We start from the raw sequence: 22,921 nt of genomic DNA, 5'->3' as shown, positions 1-22,921 counted from the left end.
TTCATTAACCTTGGTCCAAAAAGAAAGGTTAAAAAGCCCTGAAAGCTTGTCACACTATTAAGACTTTAATATTGTGATCAACGATGTCATCAGTGACCTTTGGCTACCCGCTTGACATCATCGGTTAGCACGGGATCATGGATGGTATCATTGACCACAATATTAAAGCCATCTAAAGATTTGACTTGTTATTGGAATGAAAGATGAGGTTTCTAGAGCTTTTGGACCAACCTCTGCATATTGTTTCATAGATGTTTGATAAGGTGGTCATTGGGGAGGAGAGTCTTAATGGTCTGGCGGGCTTTCACAAAACTTTTAATGTTTTGACCACGGCTAAAGAAAGAGATTCGGGATGCTTGTTTTTCTTTGTTTAAGGAGACGGAGTAACTGTGTTTCAATTGTTTAATCTGTTAATATAAATAAAAGGTAATTGTTCAATTTAACTAACACAAATTTCAAACGCTAACCACACCAACGGCTTCACTCGAATCATTGGCTTTTAGCATGTAAACCTTCACAAGTAAGAACATTTGAGACGGCTACACATGTATATTATGATCCTTATTAGGCGTTTTAACAATGCCTCGATCAGGCATGCTTTTTAAAACAAGACACTTTTTAAAACCAAGGACATAGAAAAGCATGCTTTAAGTTTTTCAAAAGAAGACATTATAGTTCTACTTGGCGGACTTGGTGTGTAGGGAAGGAGGGCGGCCGCCCACCTTAAAATTTTGTGTTCGTTAAGTATATATATGCGATTATTCCAACCGCCCCCATGAAATTTGGCACCGTCCCCCATTTATCGAACTACAAGAGGATCCGGGTGAAAAGAGAAGAAAAACTTATAAATATTAGAGTTTTTTTTCCGACCGGCAAGTGTATAACAAGAGCTCTGCACACTAGTGGAACTACGTTGGTCTCTATAGTAAGTGTGTTTTTGTGTTTGACCCTTCTCAAACACTCAACTTTAAATCCATTCAACATACTTTTGATTTGTTTGATAAAAGAATGCGTAGTTGTAAAATTGTTTTATAAATGCTCGCTTAAGCCTCTCTCAGGTTTTGATTTATGTAAGTTATTGCAAATTTCTATCTTATATATTATGTAGAATAGTTGTTTCCGATCAGTGATCGCTACTCATTTTACTTGTTTCGCCCTTATTTAATCTGATTCCGACCTTAAGGTTATTTTGCTTTCATAGCAATTCAAAGATTCCGACTGTAGGATTTCCATGCGGCGTTTTCCATTTAAGAAGACCGCAATTAGGTGAGTCTAATTATAATGAAAATTAAGTTATTGATTTGTAAAGTATATATGTTTTGATTTATTTAAGACATTCAAAGCATATGTTTTGCATCCAGATCGATGCAGCAATGAAGTTGTACTGGTTTCACTGGGCCATTATATTATTGTATCTTCAATCCTTAATTATTTTTTTGTTGTTGTTGCGATAAGCTAATTGATGATTTCCACCTATACACTTTGGGTGACTTTGACCCGTTTCTGTTTATTTATCTTTTTTTTAGTTTTATGTGTTTGGCCCAATATTTGGAAGTGATACATTCAAATGTCCAGTTGAACACGTACATGTAACTTTGATGCTCTCCCTAATGCAATGAGAGAGGTGATAGAGATCACCCTTCAGCATGGCTTGAAGTCAAGGTTACTGCATTTAGCAAACGGGCCAGAATTAATGGGTCACACTCATCATTTTTAGTAAACGAGTCAAAAATAGTTTTTGTCAAATTGTAGTTTAGTAAACAGGTCATCATTGGCATTTTTGGTAAATGGGCCAGGCATATCATTTTCAGTAAATGGATCGAAATTACCATTTTGAGTTAAAGGGTCAAAATTATCCTCTTAAGGATTTACACACCTTGGGCGACTTTAATCCATTCAAAAAGCACAGGCAAGACAAAAACCCAATATTAGAAAAAACTAAAGATTATATGACGCATATAAAATTAATAAATTACGCACAAAAATATATAACGCACAAATGCCCGTCAGTTAGACGCCGTTCACAACATGAATCGGGGAAATAGTCGACACCAATGAGGGGTTTGCGGAGGCCAAAACGACTTAATGAGTAGATAACGGTCAATTTTATCAATTTGAAGTAAGCTGGTAATAAGGAACCAGATGAACAGATTGTATATATTGAATGTAAATAGGATTGAATGTAAAGGAAGGGAATTTGGTAGATAAATAAACAGAAACCAGATGAACCAGATAAACAGATTGTATATATTGAATGTAATGATTGATAGATAATAGGAAGGGAATTGTTTAATTGAATGTAAAGGAATTACAAGGAAAAAGAAAAAGTGATAAGGATAGATAACAATTTCCAGGGTCACACCCTCTCTCTTGGCACGTGCCAGAGCCTACTCAATCTTAACAAAATTCATGAATGACTAATCATAATATTCCTCTCCTATTTATATTGCTTTCTCCTCGAGATAACTATTAGCCACATTGCACTTTGCCCCTTAGAGAATAGACAAGTAACTCTTTGGAACCAACCTGATTTGTATCATTTCCCACCCCTTCAAAATCAGTCTTGTCCCCAAGACTGAAATCAGGAAATTGAGCTTTAACCCATTCAGCATCCTCCCACGAAGCATCGTCCACCGTATGACCCTGCCACTGCACTAACCATTGCTCTACCAAATCTGATCCATCCCGAACATCATGAGTGGCCAACACAGAATGGGGTAGCAAATGCTAGAGAATCTGCCATATCTAATTCAGGAGGAAGAACAACCTCAACTGGACCCGAGACCGCCTTTTGTAACAGAGAAACATGGAAAACATGGTGGATTTTAGAAGTAGCAGGAAGAAGCAATTTATAGACCACAGGCCCAACCTTATCAACAATCTGAAATGGCCCCCAAAAATTTTGCTGCTAACTTCTGGTGAATTCGACTAGCAACGGAAAGTTGTCGATACGGTTTCAATTTAACATACACCCATTCACCAGTAGCGAATTGCACCTCACGCCGTTTTTTGTCTGCCTGAAGCTTCATATCCCCTTGAGCGTTAGAAAGATGAAGTTTAAGTTGTCTTAAAGCTTCGTCACGGTCTTGTAGTTCCCTTGCAACAGATTCAACACGAATTACACCTGGAATACATTGGAACACCGAAGGAGGACGCCTGCCATAGACCGTCTCAAAAGGGGTCGTACCCGTGGACGCATGAAATGTTGTGTTATACCAAAATTCCGCCCATGGCAACCAACCTGACCACGTTTTAGCCTGATCAACTGCAAAGCACCGCAAATACGATTCCACACAACGGTTGATAACTTCAGTTTGACCGTCCGATTTCCGGGTGATAAGCGGAACTCATTTGAAATTGAGTACCCATAGACCGAAAGATTTCTTGCCAAAATTTACTTAAAAATAAAGGGTCCCGATCACTCACAATAGATTTGGAATTCCATGAAGACGAATGATTTCCTTAATAAAAACCTCAACCATAGATTTGGCAGTATATGGATGCTTTAAAAGGATAAAATGAGCATATTTCGATAAACGATCCACCACTACGAGAATAACCGTGTAACCTTTCGAAGGTGGCAGCCCCACAATAAAATCCATGGAGAGATCTTCCCAGAAGACATCGGGAATAGGCAACGGTTGTAAAAGGCCCCCGGGTAGCACAGAACTAGCTTTACACCGCTAACACGTGTCACATTCCCGAATAAACTGCTTAATAGTGGCTGTCATTCCCGGCCAATAAAAATTTGCAACTAATCGTTGATACGTACGATAAAAACCCGAATGACCACCTGAGGCAGTAACATGAAACTCATGAAGAAGAGTAGGAATGAACTTAGAATTACGGGTCAAGGGAAATGACCACCCGATCTTGATAAAATAACACATTGTTTTTTACTGAATATCCCACACAAGTATCCAGTGTAGCCAAACATTTAGCAATTAACTTTTGAATTTCAGCATCTTGTTTAGCCTCATCCAATAATAAGGCCCCCCTGTAGCCAAACTAGAGAGGAGATAGCTTGAAGAGTTGTCCCGACTCTGCTCGACAAGATAAAGCATCAGCTGCACGATTTTCGCGGCCCGGCTTATATTGAATGTCGAAATCGTAACCCAACAATTTCACCACCCAATTCTGTTGATCATAGGATGACACATGTTGTTGGAGGAGGAACTTTAAACTCTTCTGATCGGTGCACACCGTGAACGTAGAACCCAATAAATATGGCCGCCAATGTTGGACAGCTAAAACCAACGCCATGAGCTCCCGTTCATAAGCTTATTTGGACAGATTACGATCGCCCAGAGCCTTGCTAAATTAGGCGATCGACCTTTTATGCTGCATTAAAACAGCCCCAATACCACAGCCCGAAGCATCACATTCTACTATAAAGGAATAGAGAAATCAGGAAGAGCAAGAACCGGAGCCGAGACTAAAGCCTGCTTGAGCAATTCGAAAGCATGTTGAGCTGATGAAGACCATAAAAATGAATCTTTTTTGTTAAATCGGTTAAAGGGCGAGCGATGGCACATTAATTCTTGACAAATTTCTGATAATAACCGGTTAATCCCAAAAACCCACGAAGAGCTTTCAAGGTTTGTGGAACCGGCCAATCCAAAACAGCAGACACCTTCTTTGGATTTATGGCAACTCCGTTGGCATCAATGATGTGACCCAAATAGTCTATAGAACGTTGACCAAAACTGCACTTTTCCGGATTCGCTTTAAAATGATGCACCATTAAAATCTGAAAAACCTCCATTGCATCCTTCAAATGATCCTCCCAAGAGGAACTATGAACAAGAATATCATCAAACATTATAACCACTTTGTGCCGTAAAAGGGGACGAAAAATGTCATTCATCACCGCTTGGAAGGTAGCCGGAGCGTTCATAAGACCAAACGGCATGACTAAGTACTCGTAGTGACCGTCATGAGTACGAAAAGCAGTTTTCTCAATACTATCAGGCCGCATACGGATATGATTATAACCAGATTTAAGATCTAGTTTAGAAAAATAGGTTGACCCATGAAGCTCATCGAGTAGTTCATCAACAACCGGAATAGGATATTTGTTAGGAATCGTTTCGGTGTTTAAATCACAGTAATCAACACACATTCGCCAAAAATTATCCTTCTCGCATACCAAAATAACCGCGCTAGAAAAAGCACTCTTGCTTGGTCTAATCATTCCCATACCAAGCAGCTCCTGAACTTGTCTTTCAATTTCTGTATTTCTGGACATGTGGATAGCGATAAGGACGTACACAAATTGGGTCAGCGGTGGATAATTGAATGTTATGATCGTGAGAGCGGACCGGGGGAAGAGAAGTAGGTGGAAGAAAAATCTCAGCAAACTGTTGAATGAGTGAAGATAAAGCAGATTATTGAGAGGTGGTGAGTGGAGGCGGAGCCGAAGAAAGTTGGTTATCCGAAGAAGAAACCAAAGTACCCTCCATAGAGATCCACAGATGTAGTGTTGTGAAAGCCGAAGATCCGGTTTGCAGGCCCTGTAACTGAACTGAAACACCCTCATAAGTAAAACGCATCCACGAGTGTTGCAATTGTGTACAACTTCCCCTAAAGATTTTAACCATTCTAAACCCAATATGAAATCCAAGGAACCAGTATCAAAGACCAACGCATTGATACTGAAAGAACACGGGCCGATAGTAACCTGAAGAGAGACACACCACTCCGAGACAAACACAAAATGACCATCCCCCAATTTAATTTTTATGCCACTAAACTGCTGAGAAGATAAACCCAATGCCTCCACCAAACGTTTAGAAATAAAATTGTGGGAAGCTCCACTATCCACCAATAAACAAATGGAAAAACCCATCAAGTTACCTTCCAATTTCATCGTCGTAGAGAGTGCAATAGAAACCAACGAACCTATAGATTCTAATGCATTACATGTACCCACAACACCATCCGTATCAACATCAGAAGGTGAAGACGGTTCAGCTTGTAACAAACATTGATCTCCAAGTGGGATGTCTTCCTCATCATCCCCTAACAACAACACACGCAATCTACCCTCTGGACACTTATGTTTGGGCCCATACTGTGCCACATCGGAAACACAACCCTTTCTTTCGACGGTCTTCCCATTCCATTCGTGAGAGAGATCGAACCCCACGATCACGTGGAGAGCCCTGCCCACTATCAGTCATTGGAAAAGGAAGTTTAGGGCTTAACACAGATCGGGGAGATTCCAACTTAGGGGAAGATACCCGATCACCAACTTTGGGCGAAAAGAAAGATCGAGATTCAAATCGGCCTTGTGGCCCCTCCTTAAGCCCGAACGTTCGACTACCCGTTGGGTTGAGATATCGAAAACGACCCAAAGAAGACTGACGTGACTCCGGGCGAAGCATCAACTCAACGTATTTAGCCAAGTACATGGCGTCCAGACGTGATTAAGGGCGGTGGAGATGAACCCACTTTTTCACATCATCTTTTAAACCCGGAACAAAATACCCAATCGACTGTGATTCCGGCAATCGTGGAACCAAAGAGAGAAGATATTCAAAATCATCTATATAATCATAATTGGAATCGCCCTAATTGATTGTAGCTAATTGCTCAAACGGGTTTTGTATTACTAAACCACTGAAACGCTGAAGCAATTCTGATTGGAAATCAATCCAGGAAATGGTAGGACAGATTTGCGTTATAATCGTAAACCAATGATGTGCTACCCCAATCATACTCAAACGAACCAAACGCAATCGAGCATCCTCAGTTGTGTGATTCATATCAAAATACAAATTGGCTTTCTGAATCCACCCCTGTGGATCAAAACCAGAAAATTCAGGGAGTTTTACCTTTTGGACAGCCCACGGAACAGAATCAGAGGTATCCAACAGATCAGATCTAGGATGGGAGCCGGAAAACGTGAATTCTCCACCGGAGGTCCCAAATCCCGACGACTCACCCACGGTCTTCTTCTCCTGCTTTGACATCAGGCGAGAACGACCTTTCGAAATTCACCAGATTCCAGTCGATCTGTCTCTAGAGCCGCTAATGAAGTACGCATATCAGCTACATTAGTTTGCAACTGTTTGATTTGAGCATCTTGATTATCCAACCGAGAATTTGTTCGAGTTTCCATGGAAAAGAAAAAAAAACGAAGATGAAAGGTAAACAAGCGGCAGGTCAAGGCAGGTCGGACCAATAATAAGGAACCAGATGAACGAACAGATTGTATATATTTAATGTAAATAGGATTGAAATTAGATTGATAGATAATAGGAAGGGAATTGTTTAATTGAATGTAAAGGAATTACAAGGAAAGAGAAAAAATGATAAGGACAGGTAACAATTTCCAGGGTCACACCCTCTCTTAGACTATCCATATCAACAATCTCACAATCTCAATCTCACATTATAAAATTAATTTCTCTCTCTTCAATCTACAAAATTTAATACACTCCAATCTTTTACTCCCATTAACAACCCAATCTCATCCTTTTTTATTAAATATATTCAATTTATAATTAGTTTTGATTAACTATATAAATATAATTAAGTAATTATATTTTTTTAAATATAAAAAACTTTAAATATATATATTAATCAAACACATTTTATAAAATAGATAAAAATAAGTTACAATAGTAACATGAAATACAAAATTACACATATTAATGATACAAAACTACATACTTATAAAAAACACTAAAATTTAATATAAAAAATACGATTTTTTAAACAAACACCATTTTTAACGAAATTTATACCGAAATGCTCACAAAAAAAAAACTAAGTAAGACACTGTTAGATTTTTTTAAAAAGTCAAATATAATAAGTTATAAAACAAAAACCAAAATATATATATATATATAAATAATTGTTATGAATTAAAAAGAAAAAATAAAATAAAGCACATCCATTCATATGCTAACACGTGGCCATTATTGAGAAAAATATGGGATTGCAATCCCAATTGGTGGACCGATCGGTTTGCCCCTTTCATGCCATTTTTTCTTTTCTTTTTTTTTTCTTAATTAATGAGATTGCAATCTTAGACCACCAATGGGAGTAGTCTTAGCACGTGTCAGAGCCTACTCAATCTTAACAAAATTCATGAATGACTAATCATAATATTCCCCTCCTATTTATATTGCTTTCTCCTCAAGATAACTATTAGTCACTTTGCACTTTGCCCCTTCGAGAATAGACAAGTAACTCTTTGGAACCAACCCGATTTGTATAAGCTGGTTACAATGTTTGTTAATTTTCCATCATTTACTCAGTTTTTTAGTGTGAACTTTCCGGTTATGTTTGAATTTTATTATTCTGGAAACCCAGACTAAACCCAGACTGGGATGCTATAATCTTGATACTTTTGGTTAATGGATACAGGAACCTGCGTTCATAACATATTTTATGGTTATACAAATGCAGAAGTTATTGGGAGGACTCTACCCCAGTAAGCAGAACCTAAAAGATGCATCATTTTTAGGTCTTGAGTTTGCTTCTAAGTTCTAACATCCGCCATAAGATAGTTAATTAGTTTAGTGGCATTCAACCCATCGGCCCGTTTTAAGTTATAAACAAATTAGCACATTTATAAATAAAACCACTTAAAAATGCCACCTCTAGTCAATTACAGAGATGAAATGGGTGAGAATGGGTTGGTAATTATAAGGGAAAGGTTAGGCTATTGCCACCAAGTTCAACCAATGAGATTACAAGCATAAAAGATGGTTAGTAGGGGATTAAGGAGTTATAATAAACAAAAACGAGTTTGAAATCTGGTGCAAGTAGGCGGCCACCACCCGCGACCATCACACCCTTCCTGGCCGCGCGGCGCGGCGCCCAGGGGGGTTGAGAACGGGCCCCTACTTTAGCGTCAGATTTACTCATAAACACAGTTCTACAAATCGGAGTTAATTAAAAACTTTCGCGGAATATAAAACTTCAACCATTTATTATAAAACATTTGAAGAGCAACTAATCATAAATATATGTAAATATTTCACAGCAAAACACACATATGTTCATAGTTTACATCACTTACCTTTACATGTACACTCACCGTTAACAAAACAATGGAATCCTGATGCATCCCTGATATGGATCTCCCTCTTGGTAACAATAGAAACATACTTAAAAAAACTATGGCAATCCCCACATAACATAATATTCTTCATAACAAGAACCGGCATTCGACTTTTGGTCATTAAAAGACCATAAGTAACCGCTAATTTTGCACTATGGTAGAATAAAAAATCCCTTTTTTGATGTTCCTCCACTTCATGAAGCACAAAACTAGTATCTGGTACATAACCGATTTTCAAACATTCCAAAACCAGTATATCTAGCCCACTCTATATATCCTTAAAACGTGCATGTGACTTGTCTCGCGTATAAAATGAATGAACCTCGTTTTCAACAATAATCCAACTTTTTCCAGGTCGTTTTTGAAAACCCTTTTCTCTCATTTCTTCACGAGTCGTTTCAGAACAATTCCACCTTCCAGATGCCGAGTATAAGTTGGATACAAGTATGTATATAGAAGCGTCATTTGGCTTTTTAGCAAGAATCTCTTTTGCAGCCCTTTTGCCAATAGTAGTGTTCCTATGAACCCTACAATTGTCAAGTAAAGCCCTCCATACAAACGGGTCGGGCTCATATGGCATTTTGTTTATAATATCCTCGGCCTCTTCAAGTAAACCCCATTTGCCAAAAACATTAACCAATGAGGCGTAATGATTTGAATCCGGTTCAATGTTGTAAGCGGTGTTCATCGAGTGAAAGAATGTGTAACACTCATTAACCATGTTTGAGGTAGTGTGCGTGTATGCTGAGATTATCAAAAGGGTAGTTATGGAATTTGGATTTATGTTTTTTCTTTTCATATTTTCCCATAGATCTAATGCTTTATCACCTTGCTTGTGAAAAATATAACCGCCCATCAAACTATTCCATGAAACAATATCGTGTCGTTTCATGTTATTGAAAACGTTAATCGCCGCAGTCATGTTGCCACATTTGTTGTACATCGTAATTAACGCGTTTCCTACTTTTATATCACGGAGTAAATCTAACTTAAAAGCAGTAGAATGAATTTGTTCACCGATTCTGTCAAACCCTAGTGTTGCACAAATACCAAGAACTGTAGTTGATATAATTTCATCAATGAATATATGTTGTTCAGCTTGACCTTTGAAGAATAATGAAATTGCTGCATGTAAAAGCTCGTTTCTAGCATACCCGCAAATCATTGATGTCCATATGCTTGAACTCGTTTGGGTTAACAACTTGGAGTGGAAAATGGTCTCTGCATCAGCTATTCTTCCACACTTTGAGCACATATCAAGCAATGCAGACTCAATACGGTCGTTTTGACTCGAACCCGCACTTTAGTACGAACCCGTGTATCTGTTTGCTGGTGGGTTTATCTGCATGCAACCCGCACGCGTTGATGAGGATAGTTAATGAGAAATCATCCAACTCTACACCTTCTTTTATCATTCTGCAAAACATGAACAAAGCTCTAGACGGGACACCGTTCTGGCAAAACCCCTGTAACAAAGCATTATAAGAGTGACAGTTTCTCTCAGGCATTTCATCAAACACCTTCTGTGCCATTTCAAGATGTCCAGATTGCATATAAGCAGATATCATTTGTGTCCATGTTATTACATCCTTAACACGCATTGAATCAAACAAACATACTACATCCTTTATGCTACCCCACTTGCTATAGAACCCAATTAATGCATTACCAACACTCAGATTGTTTTGTAAACTGAATTTTAACGCATGCGCGTGAACTTCACGGGCTTCCATGATTGCAGCATGTTCCGTGCAGGCAGTCAAAACAGTCGAAAGCGTAAACCGGTCCGGTTGAATCCCACCCGTCCGTAACAAATCCCGAAACAATTCCAAACCTTCTTCATACTCACACTCCTTCACCAAACCCGAAATCACCGTGTTCCAAGACGAAACATCTCTGTCAGGCATTTCATCAAACAGCTTAAGTGCATAACCCAAACACCCACATTTACAATTAAAACCCCATCAAACCATTCGAAACAAAAGTATCATCGACACACCCAGTTTTCACAGCTAAAGAATGAACCTGACACCCCAATTCCACATCCAAAACATTCCCACAAGCAGTCAACATAGCCACAAAACTATACTCATTAGGGTCAATACCCAGTTCCCTCATTTGAAAGAACAATTTCACAGCTTCAATCTCTCGATTGGACTTGGCTAACCAAGAAACCATTGAGGTGTACGTAACCACATCTGGGTTATGAACAGAATTGAATAATTTGAAGGCGTGAGTTGTGAGGCCCAAATTGAGATAAGATGTGATAAGGGTGTTGAAAAGGTAAGGTGGGTTTTGCTGAAGCTTGAGAATTGAGGCGTGGATTGCCATGGTGAGTTGGCTGTCGCCATTTTGGACAGCGAGATTGAGTAAATTGGTGTAGTCTTTGGGGGTTTTAGAGAGAGAAAGAGAGCGTGAGTGTGAGTGTGAAGATCGTGGTAAAGAATGGTGACGATGGAGAGAGGCTGCGGTGGATGGGAGGTTGATTGCAGCCATGTGTCAAGAAGAATAACAGCGAAATGCCTCAACGTCATATAACCGAGCTCGAGCCTTGTATGAGAAAGCTCGTTTGGGCTTGTCAAGCAAAGCGAATCTTGTGAATTTTTAAGTTTTACATCCTTTGGATTTCAGTAATTTAATTTCGCATCGCACAAACGAGCTAATGCTGACAAGGTCTAGGCGAGCTTAGGCTCGTATATGGTTTTTCTCAAAAATACATAAAAAAATAAAAATTATATAAATTAAGGAATAGATAATAAAAGAAGCTGAGTAAGAGCGTGAAAAAACAATTTACAAGCCTAACTCGAGGTTTAGAAGAAAAGCTTGAGCTCGACACCCCCTAAATTAATAACTCAGAAACAAAACCAATTACATTTGAGTTTTAACTTTTAAGCAATGCTATGTTCTATAATATTCAAATAATAAACTATTGTAAGATATTACTAAAACATGAAAGCAAAGGACATAAAATTGTTTGTGGATGTCGGTTGGGGACATGTTTCGAATTTGTATATCTTGTATAGGAGTGTCAGACTCAACTTTTAAACAACTGATTGCCATAATTAGTTAAGCGTGTATGGACAAAATATTGAATCACGTTCAAATACCCAAACGAACCAAATCAAATAAAAAAGGAAATTATATCTACACTCAAAAACCCAAAATATTTCATAATCCATAATCCGGTAAAAAAAATCTCTGTTAAGTCAATGTAATTACCACAACCAAGGTTAAATAAGGATAATGTCGATCATCAGTTATTAAATTTGCACCATCAACAATAAACCGTACTCAATCCTGACAAAAAAAAAACTGTACTATGTTGACTACACATACATTGTTGGGGGATGACGTTTCCTCAGGGTTATCAAGAATAACTGATCATTTCCTGTCGCAAATCATCCTACTTATAACATCCATGTTCCACATTTTAAGCAATCTTTGTTTGACAACACTAAAAACATTTTACATGGAACATGTTAGCGGTCACAAGTTTATCACCTTTGACAAATTGGCTAACTAGTTGTAATAAAATAATGCAATGTTGGTAGCTTCACAAACCTTGAATATATGCATGTTTTACCGGTAAAAGAGATGCTATACAAGACTCGAATTAAAACACTTTACTGGTTTTTGTTATGTTTTGACAATGTTTAAATGTTTTTGGTCAAAACTCATGTATAAATCTAACGATGAATATAAAATAAAGTGTTATAACATTAGCCATATGTTAAGTGTATGAACTTAGTGAAATGTCATGAGGTTGTTAAGGGAAGCGATAAAAAAAATTCAAGGTCATGATTGTACATTAAAACATAGAAATTCTTCTATGCAAATCAGCCCCAACTTTTTGTACAAACAAAACAAGTATATAAGATTATAAGCAACAAAACCACACAAAAAATATGAACAAACACTTGGATTCATATCAAAATTTTCCTACACACTTGCTACTGATCTCATAGACATAGACCGCGTTGTCCCATCCTTAGCCATACAATATAGGATCAACTTCTTAATCACTTGTCGATACTTTCTTCTGAAAGTTGGCAGTTTTGTTGCACCACGTGTTAGCCCTATCAGCCTGTCAAAACAGTTCTTAAACATTAATAAACGAACCACATAAAACTAGCACATACATATGCAAACAGTTTCTACCTTCTGCTGATCCCTTGAATCTGAGCTAACCTAAGAGGTTCTTCGGGTACATAGCTACCATTGTCCCAAGATTCCATACGTTGTGTATCGTTTCCAAACAGAATTACTTTCTCTAAATACCTTATCTCCCCTTCACTTAACTGGATCACTCTAATTTGTTCTTTGATGACCAATATAGGGTGAAAGAACCAGTCTAGTAATCTATCTTGGGGTCTATTCAAATGGGTTATTTCAAGCCCATCAAGAAGCACTAGGCCCTCGGAACCAACTTTGATCGAGCGAAGAAGATTTTGGAAGAATGAGTAACAAGGTAACCCGATACCGATGATGGCTGACTCGTTTCCCTTTTTAGCGTTTAACCAATCATAAAGCTCACCAGGAGCTATCACATTTGCATCAAGTAGCTCCCTTCCCACACTTTCAGTAGATTGCATCAGGTTACCCCAAACCTATATAATAACATTACAAAAGTTATAAAACACAAAACAAAGAAGAGAACAAATAGGCCTGAGCCCACCTCAAGATCAAGTCTAGAAGCCCAATCGCAATATGACTTGTTATAAGCCCTGTTAGTATCGTGGGCCCAGTTCCGTACAACAGTATTTTACAAGCGCCCAATTAAAAACAAGGCAAGGACTAATCAAGAGTCAAGACAAAGAATGAGCCTAATATCAGGCCTAGAAGCCCAATCATATGTGACTTGTTTTTTATAAGCCTTATTTCGGTCCAGTTTTGGACGAGTATTTATTTAACAAGAGCCCAGATAAGAACAGGACTGGGACTAATTTACACAGAGAATTGGCCCATTAGGCCCAAATGTGTGATCACTTTTTTTAGCTAAAACATTTTGTTATATTGTTTTGTAGTTTGTACTTACAATAAATGGTTTCTTGGATTACCTGCACCATTTTAACTTCCCTTATAACCTCCCTAACCGATCTCGATGATGACAAAGTAGGCATCAACATTACACCAGGAGCTTGCATCGGATGACCTCCGTGTTTGCTATCAGATGAGCGACTATCGCCAACCACCGAAACATCTGTTGAACGTGAAACTCCTTTCTTTCGGTATTTTGGCCTATAAAAAAAACAAAGTATATATGCTACAAGTGTTAAAAAGTTTCGTAAAGAAAATAATAACTAATAAATAAATAAATAATGAGCTCTCACTTGGGGAATACAGAACCCTCCCTAAGATACAACCAGTCGTTGGTATACTCATCAAACTCGGCAACCATTGCGATTACATAAGCAACACCCCTCTTGAAAGACCTTTCCTGTACTTCCACCCATATAACATAAGTTCAATTTATGGATATTTATAGGCTCGTGTTCTTGGGTTGACGAGTTAAACCAGACACGAACTAGAAAAGTTTATACAAACCCAAAAACTGTATCAAACACATGAACCCAAATACAACATGAGTTTTCGTGATATTGCTAGAACATGGTCAGTTTAAGCCCAAAAAATGTGTTCATTTTGCATATTAATACTCAAAAGTTAAAAATTAAAATAATGAAATGCATATAAAAATAATTATGCTTTAGCTAGAAAAAACTGATGCTACTTTCTCTTTTATCTATTAAATGTTGCCATAAGAGTCAAATCAAGTTTGACTTTTTAAGTCAAGTTTGACTCTTGAAGTCAAACGTTAATCTGAAAAAAATAAGTAATTCTTATTATTATGAACTTTGAAGTTAAAAATGGATCTTAAAGGAGGGGTTTGAGCCGAAACCTGATAGACAATAGCTGAGCCATACAAGCCAACGAAAATGCTTGAAACAATAGCCATGATAACACTCCCAATGACAACAATAGGCCATACAAGAATGGTTACACCAGCAATCGGTATGCATGCAGTTTCAAGAAACGGGCCTTCTCGACTAATTAAATCATGAATGAGTCTTTGCCACCCTTTAAACAACATGTACGGACTCTTTACTACCGCAATCGCAGTGAACATAGGAACATCAATAATTATTCCCAATAATCCCACAATTATGCATGCTGGCACATGAATCAACCTGAAATCCATAGTTATAAAATATTAGTGATATTTGTATATTTAACCAGACTACAAGGACCTTTTGTGTAAATTATTCGTATCACGGTTCACACATATGTGACATGTACCTAAGAGTTTTAAGTTCATCAGAAGAAGGGGTTTCCCGAAGCTCCTTCAAGTAGAGCGGGTAAGAATGATAACAAATGTCAGCAAAATCTCTAACGACCGTACAACTTCCTTTAATCGTGCCCTGTGTTCCATCCTATTGACATTCAATTCAAACATTTTAATCCCATCTGTGTATGTAAACAACCATAAGATCATTCAACACAAACAATATATGTAGAGAACTATAAGAATATTATAACCATTCACAATAAGAAGACCCAAAAATACAAACGTGTCTAGTTAGTTGTCAAATTAAAATAGCACACAAGCGAAAAAGGCTTCGTCAAAATACACGGGCCCACCACTATCAGGTTTGGACGTTCTTTGCCAAAATCGTCCACCCTAAGCATCTAAATCCGGGCAAAACTCCATATTAGAGCTGGCCTTTTACATATTGTTTTGGTTAGATAAGGGAGCTATGTAAATATCTTGCATACAAGTGATTATGTGATTCTTAGTTTTCTACTTAAATTGTTTTGGTGTTGAATACGCTCCTCTGTATATATGCATATACTCGCATGTTAAAATTAATGGGATAAGGATATACTTACCACAATGCAGTGATAGAACTTATTAGATTCATCTTCTTGTCTAAAAGCTTCAAAAGACGAAATCAATGGAGTAAAGAAGCCATAACCAATACCAACAAGAACACTGCCTCCTATGCTTAGACTCAACCAAAGCCCAAACAGAACAGGCAAACCAAACAAGAAGGCTACTTTCAATGGTGCATCAAATCTATGATACCTGTCATTTAAATCAAAAATAAAACATATATGTTAAAATCAAAGCCCAAAATTGACTTTGAAAAGTCACATCACTCATTTCAAAAACGACTCCAAAAAAGAAAATTCTAGGACCAAAATACTTGATTTTGTCCCAAAAATACCAAAAAGAAATAAAAACAAATATAGAATAAGAACATCATACTTAAGAAGGGTGTAGACGGTCCGTACAACATGTGTAGGAAACAGAGCTAGAATCACCACAACATTTCCTATAATAAGAATCAAAGCCGCAATCGGACCGACCAATATACCTGCATCAATATTCATACATACATAAAATCAGCCTGCAAATTCACATGAATAAAAACAGATTCATGGTGATCAAACAACAGAAAAAAAAGGTCAAATTTGTACTAACTTTTAAGAACACCAAAGAACAGAGCAGAACAAAAGGCGAAAACGACATAGATAATCTTCAACCAATCCGGCAACACGTTTAGCATACTTTGTTTAATGATCAAACAGCAAAACCCAATTGAAATTTAACTCCAACACTCTAATTTGATCAAGAATATATGGAATTTTATTAGAATCAAGAAGAAATTGGAAGGAATCTTGATATGAAGAACAGGGCATAAGGTTGAACCGCAGGGGAGATATAAAGTTTAATTGGAATGGAATCAATATTTGTTTTGTCTTGGTTTTAAATATTATGACTTGGATTTTATTTGATGATTATATTTTTAATATTATGTATTCAAATGTCACTTTAGCTTTTCAACTGCTATTGTATTATTTTACATAATTTTGTTTTTACTTTATTTTCTAATTAGTTTTTAATTATTTTATTCCCATGACATTTCCATGAGGTATTAGATTAAAAAAAGAATTTTTGGATAATCAAACTCTCAATTATTTAACAAGTGATTACAACTTAAAAGTTAAACATGATAATTTTTTTGTATATTAGCCTTTTTTAACTAGCATATTTGGATAACATCTTGGTTGGATAATGACAAGACCTAAAGTTTTATGACACGTCAATTCTTTAATGTAATTAGGTCATTTAACATATTTTTAGGGGTGAGTATGAGTTGGTTATGGTGTAAGACAAAAACTAAAATCTAAAACATGTGGTCTATAATAACTAGAAACTATACGGTTAAAGTCGGTTCACTTATTCAGATTTCGCTTAAAGTCGATTAGCTTGTTCTCCTAACAATATAGTTTGATTTTTTTTAAGTCAATACATTTACCCAAGTTTTGGGGTTTGATTCCAACAAACACTGCTTCTACTTGCATTCACATATGTTATTGCTATTAGTTAATTGATATCTTTAATATTTAGCTAACAAAACATATTTGTTTATAAATTTCATTTACCCGTATCTATCTTTATTTAGTTACATATATTTTTTTGATTTTTTTAATTACCTTTTGGCTTTCTTTCATTGAAAAACACTACACAAGTAATGAAATAAAAATAAGCGAGTCTCTAAATTTCATCATTATTTTAGAAAGTGATATAGATTATCAAATTAGATGAAACCATTGAAAAAATATTTCAAATTTTTTAATGTCGAACAATCCATTCTGGCATTGGTATGCTATGGATAAAATTGTGAATGCAACATTGAATTTTAAATGTAAGTGAAAGGTTATTTGTTCATATGATAATCCAAACACTTTACAAGTTATATTTATCGAAAATATATTATGAGCGATAAAGAGTGTGGAACCCATATTACTTTGTCCTTTGCATTCTATATGAAGGACAAAGCATGTTATTGATAAAACTAACACATAAGGAGTCAAGGTCGTTATATGATAGCGACCATCAAGTTGGAAATATGTTAACAACCAGGTGTGAATTTCCTTAGTTGAAGTTGAATGTAGGCATTTTAATTTTACCTTTTAATCACTCAATTCTAAATAAGTATTTGTGTTAAAAATAAAATTAGATTGAGGGTTTGTGCTATATGGTGAACAATTGTGTAGATTTAGGAGCAGGATTAGAAAGGTTAGCCGATAAAGACAGAATTACATTGTTCTTTAAACATGTATAATTTATGGATAAGGTCGTTTAAAAAGTTTATTTGCGGACGGTGTCCTTTATATGGCATGTTTGTTTGATTTTCGTCCTTTTGACTAACTGCATCCAAAAACCTCATTAAGTCTTGGCATGTGAGGGTATTTAAGTCTTTTTACGCATACTATTTAAGTATTTTTATTAAAAAAACAAATTAAATATATCATTAGAAAAGAAACTAAATAAAACATGTTAAACAAAAACCACGTTAAGACTTTATATGTTTGGATTTAACTGAATTTTTTGATGACAGTTAGTGAAAAAGAGAAAAAACGAATGTATTTTGTCATATAAAGGACACCGCACACAAATAAACTTTTTAAAGTACATGATCCATAAATCGCATATATTTAAAGGACAAAATTTGTAATTCTGTCGCCGATAAAAATATATATATACATTGGGGGTGGCCAGTTAAATAGGTTTAGTATCATTAACAAATCCTAGCGAAACTAAATTTTGATTTTTTTGGTAAAAATTCAGAAAGTGAACAATTTGTTGTGTGATAGATGAGTCACACCCTAGATATTGGATATTTTTGGAAATTTATTAGGTTAACATAAAAGCTAGAGTATATACAAATATGGTCAAGTTATTCTATAAGGGGCAATAAAAATAAGAAGTGTGAGAAGCCATAAATAATTGATATGTGTCAAGTGAGAACCAAAGAAAAAAGAGAATAGAGGTAATTGTACACATTTTCTCTCCTCACATTCAAGGCACATGTTAATACCCCCATCATTTTAGAACGTTTATAACTTTTTCGTATGATATTTTTTTAAAAAAAAAATTCATCATAATAACAAGCATTTTTTTATCTTTAATATGAGTATGATTTTTGTTATATAAAATTTAAAACAAAAATCACGTCATTGTGTGTTTTCGCACACCATTGTGTCTTTTCGCTTATCATTGTGTATTTTTTCGTCATTGTGACTTTTCGCACACATTGTGTCTTTTCGCTTATCATTGTCTTTTTTCGTCATTGTGTCTTTTCGCACACCATTGTGTCTTTTCGCACACCATTGTGTCTTTTCGCTTATCATTGTGTCTTTTTTCGTCATTGTGTCTTTTCGCATACCATTGTGTCTTTTCGCACACCATTGTGTCTTTTCGCTTGACATTGTGTCTTTTTTCATCATTGTGTCTTTTCGCTTATCATTGTGTCTTTTTTCGCACACGATTGTGTATTTTCGCACACCATTGTGTTTTTTCACTTATCATTGTGTCTTTTTTCTTCATTGTGTTTTTTCGTCATTGTATATTTCAACTCATCATTATGTTTTTTTTAAATACTAATAACACCGTTGTGTAATAATAATATGTAAAAATAACGATAAAATAACAACAAATTATCTAATACATAAAACACAATGATTAATACATGTTACACAATAACTTGAAACGTAAAACACAATGGTGAATACGTATAACACAATGACCTAAAACGTAAGACACAATGGTGAATACGTATAACACAATGACCTAAAACGTAAGACACAACGGTGAATACGTATAACACAATGACTTGAAACGTAAAACACAATGGAAACAACATATTACACAATGACACAATGAACAACAGAAAAACACAATTAAAAAACCCATTAATTTTTTTTATATTTTTATATAACAATATGATACTTATATTAAAGATAAAAAAAACGCTCATTATTATGATGAATTTTTTTAAAAAAAAATAATGGCGTATGAAAAGGTTATTGACATTTTAAAATGATGGGGGGGATTGACATATGACTTGCATGTGGAGAGAGAAAGTCAACAAAGGTGGGTTATTACCTTCATACCCTTTTCATCAATTTTTATTTATTAAATTAATCTCAGTCATTCAAATCTAAGATCAATGGACTGGATTCATTCTCACCCTTCTCATTTTTGTTGTCCTTTGTATTTTAACTTTACCCTATACGGACATTAAAGAATCTCAAATAGCTACCTACAAACATCCAAATTATCCAAGATTTTCAAAAGCCTATCGGAATCCAAATCTGGATAGTTCAAATATTCGAAATTCCAGGATATTGAAATTTTCAGATAACTTAGATTTGGTTTCGGATTCAGATTTTTTTTTGAAACCCTAAAATTATGGGGTGCTTAGGATTGTTTATTTTAGCCTACTTATAACTTTTCAAAAAGTTATATTATATAGGTGTTTGGAATTGCTTATTGTGTGAGAGAAAACGCTGATAAGTCACAAATGTCACACCCCGACCAAAGGCGGCGGAACATGTCGGATACGACGGATTACCCATAAGCGCATGACACTATTTAAAGCGACAATATTTAACAACTCATTTAATTTCACAACATCAAAATGTCACATAACAATATTCATAGATAATCATAACAAATTACAGAAACTAAATATATTGTTCAATTTGCTAATATCCTAACGATCTTCGTTACGTTTTCTCCAAACTCCATAATCAACCTAACGTCAAACTTGTAACATTGCATAAAATAAAGTTTATCAACACAAAGGTTGGTGAACAATTTCATAGTTTTTGAACAATATGTATATAATAAGAAATGCCACAACTTGTATACGAAACAATAAATAATTGCAATAATTTGGATAAATATGAGGTCGCTAATAAGAATACATTAGCGGCACCGACTATAAGAGAATACCAAATAGATTCGGATTTCATGAGGTCGTTAATAAGAATACATTAACGGCACCGTGCTATAAGAGAATACCAGATAGTTCACGGATTTATGAATCAACCAACCAAAAGTAGTAAACACATAAGCATATACGCATGATGTGTAGTGAAACACACTTACTTTCCGTATCATTTTTATCATGTTTTAATTGCTTTTTAGTGTAATTATTAAGTTTTATGGTTTGTTTATGCTTGATTTTACAAATATAATTGTTTACTTGTAGGTTGTGAAGTTTGGTGGAAAAAAGAGTTAAATTGAAGAGTTTAGGGGCCTAATTGTGCAACTTTCAAACTTATAAGTCAAGGCCCGACCCAAGCCCACTTCTTAAAAGCCTTTTATAATATTATATTTAATTAATAACAAGGATAATCAGCCATTATTCAGCTACTAATCCCGAAATACAGCCAAGAACCCTAAAACCCTAACCTAACTACAAGTTCCGATCAGAACTTCTGCCGCCGGCCGGAAAAAGAAGAAAAAAAAGAAAGAAGGTGGCGGCTGAGGCTGTTGGCGGCTGGTAATCAAAGAGGGACATCGGGGCAGCAGGTAGGGGCTTCAAACAATCATAAATATCAGCCATACTTGATAGTAATTCATCCTTAAACTTTAATTATTGTTCAAGAACCCTAACTTTATTAATTTGGTCTTTTGATTTGAATTGTTTTGCAATTGATTGATAGTTTGACTTATAATTGATTGTGTTTGGATCTTGAATGAGTTTTATAATGTTTATGATGATGTTTATGGTGTTTTTCTTGAGTATGCATGGCTGTCCAAAATTAATGAGTAGCTAAACTTGTTTGTTCTACCTAGGATAGATGATTGTTGAGTAGTTTTAACTTGTTTAATGGATTGTTAATGTTCAAGACTTAAATTATTGATGTAAAGTTTAACTAAACCATAAATTAGATTGTGTGTGATGGCTGTGTTTTATTTGTTATTACTTATAATCCTCTTGCATTAGTTAATTGAATTGGTTTTGATTAATTGATTGCTTGTTAAACTCTTTACTTGGTGTTTTGGGTTTATTTGCGGGAAGTACAACCGTAGGGATAAGTGGGTAATATAATCATCTAAAATCAGTTAAAATACACCTTCTTTGAGACCGAGAGGTGATAAGAAGTAATATTGTCTCGTTGCTTTTACTTGTTAGAATTAAGACCGCGCGAGAGCGGGTTTTTGTCTTGTCAAGTTTGAGTGTTTATGTGCAATTAGTTGGTTTAATTTGGGTTAAGTTAAATTGTTCCTCTATCCTTGGTTGCGTTGTATTCGTTTCCATTAGGCTAGTGTGTTGGTGAGACCGAGAGGTGAGTCGGTATTTGAACACGTTAATAATTGTTTTTCCGGTTTATTCTTTAAAATCAACTAAAATAAGTTAGAGTTTGTTAGAGAGAATGAGAGGTAATTTGACTTTCTTAAACAAGTTTTAGTTGTGTCATCTTTTATAACCGGTGTCGTGAATGTTTTCAATCTATTGTTTTGTTATTTCTATCAACATGATTCATTCCTAGGTAGACGTTTTTATCACTGGAGTCAAAGTTTTCAAAGAGTTTTGTTAAAATTTTTCGTTTAAGTAAGTTAAGTAGTTTAATCAATTTTAAATATTAAAAAATCATTTAAATAATATTTTGGTGAGTCTTGGTTAGAGTTTAGTAATTAAAAACGTTTTCACGTGTCTTCGAGTTCGATATCCAGACTTTCCTTATCTGTGCTACACGCGATCGGTACACTTGCCGTTTGTGTGAACTAGGATAGATTGTTTGGTTTTTAAAGCTTAGTTGCGACTTGTGTTTAATATTTATATATATACGTATGTATAATGTACGTAACGTATATAACCAAAAATAAAAGAAAAAAAAACTAATTACATGTCCCGACAACGTGTCGTCAGGATAAACTGTCATTATATTCGCACATCAACGCATGTAAGCATTGAACACCAAATCGAGCATTTATTTAAGTAAAGTATACAATAAAGTTTGTGGTTTAAGACTCAATTATAAAGC

General features: G+C 35.6%; 1 protein-coding gene and 1 pseudogene across 1 annotated transcript; both read right to left on the bottom strand.

Annotated features, from left to right (window-relative positions):
- Window positions 1-8,992: 8,992 nt before the first annotated feature.
- Window positions 8,993-11,581, bottom strand: LOC143550089 (pentatricopeptide repeat-containing protein At5g03800 pseudogene; annotated as a pseudogene).
- Window positions 11,582-12,892: 1,311 nt separating this feature from the next.
- LOC143550085 (putative membrane protein At3g27390) lies at window positions 12,893-16,939 on the bottom strand. Its single transcript, XM_077040816.1, has 9 exons — window positions 16,557-16,939; window positions 16,341-16,449; window positions 15,962-16,157; window positions 15,371-15,504; window positions 14,973-15,261; window positions 14,407-14,513; window positions 14,134-14,314; window positions 13,235-13,683; window positions 12,893-13,160 (listed from the first exon to the last, which is right to left on the bottom strand). Exons 1-9 carry the CDS (start codon window positions 16,639-16,641, stop codon window positions 13,016-13,018), a joined length of 1,695 nt encoding a protein of 564 aa, XP_076896931.1. The 5' UTR covers window positions 16,642-16,939; the 3' UTR covers window positions 12,893-13,015.
- Window positions 16,940-22,921: the final 5,982 nt, after the last annotated feature.

This window comes from Bidens hawaiensis, unplaced genomic scaffold (assembly GCF_021521415.1).
Source record: "Bidens hawaiensis isolate Kalapana, Puna unplaced genomic scaffold, B.hawaiensis_p1.1 tig00015923_1, whole genome shotgun sequence".
Taxonomy (NCBI): Eukaryota; Viridiplantae; Streptophyta; class Magnoliopsida; order Asterales; family Asteraceae; genus Bidens; species Bidens hawaiensis.
This window is presented reverse-complemented; position numbering and strand designations above follow the sequence as displayed.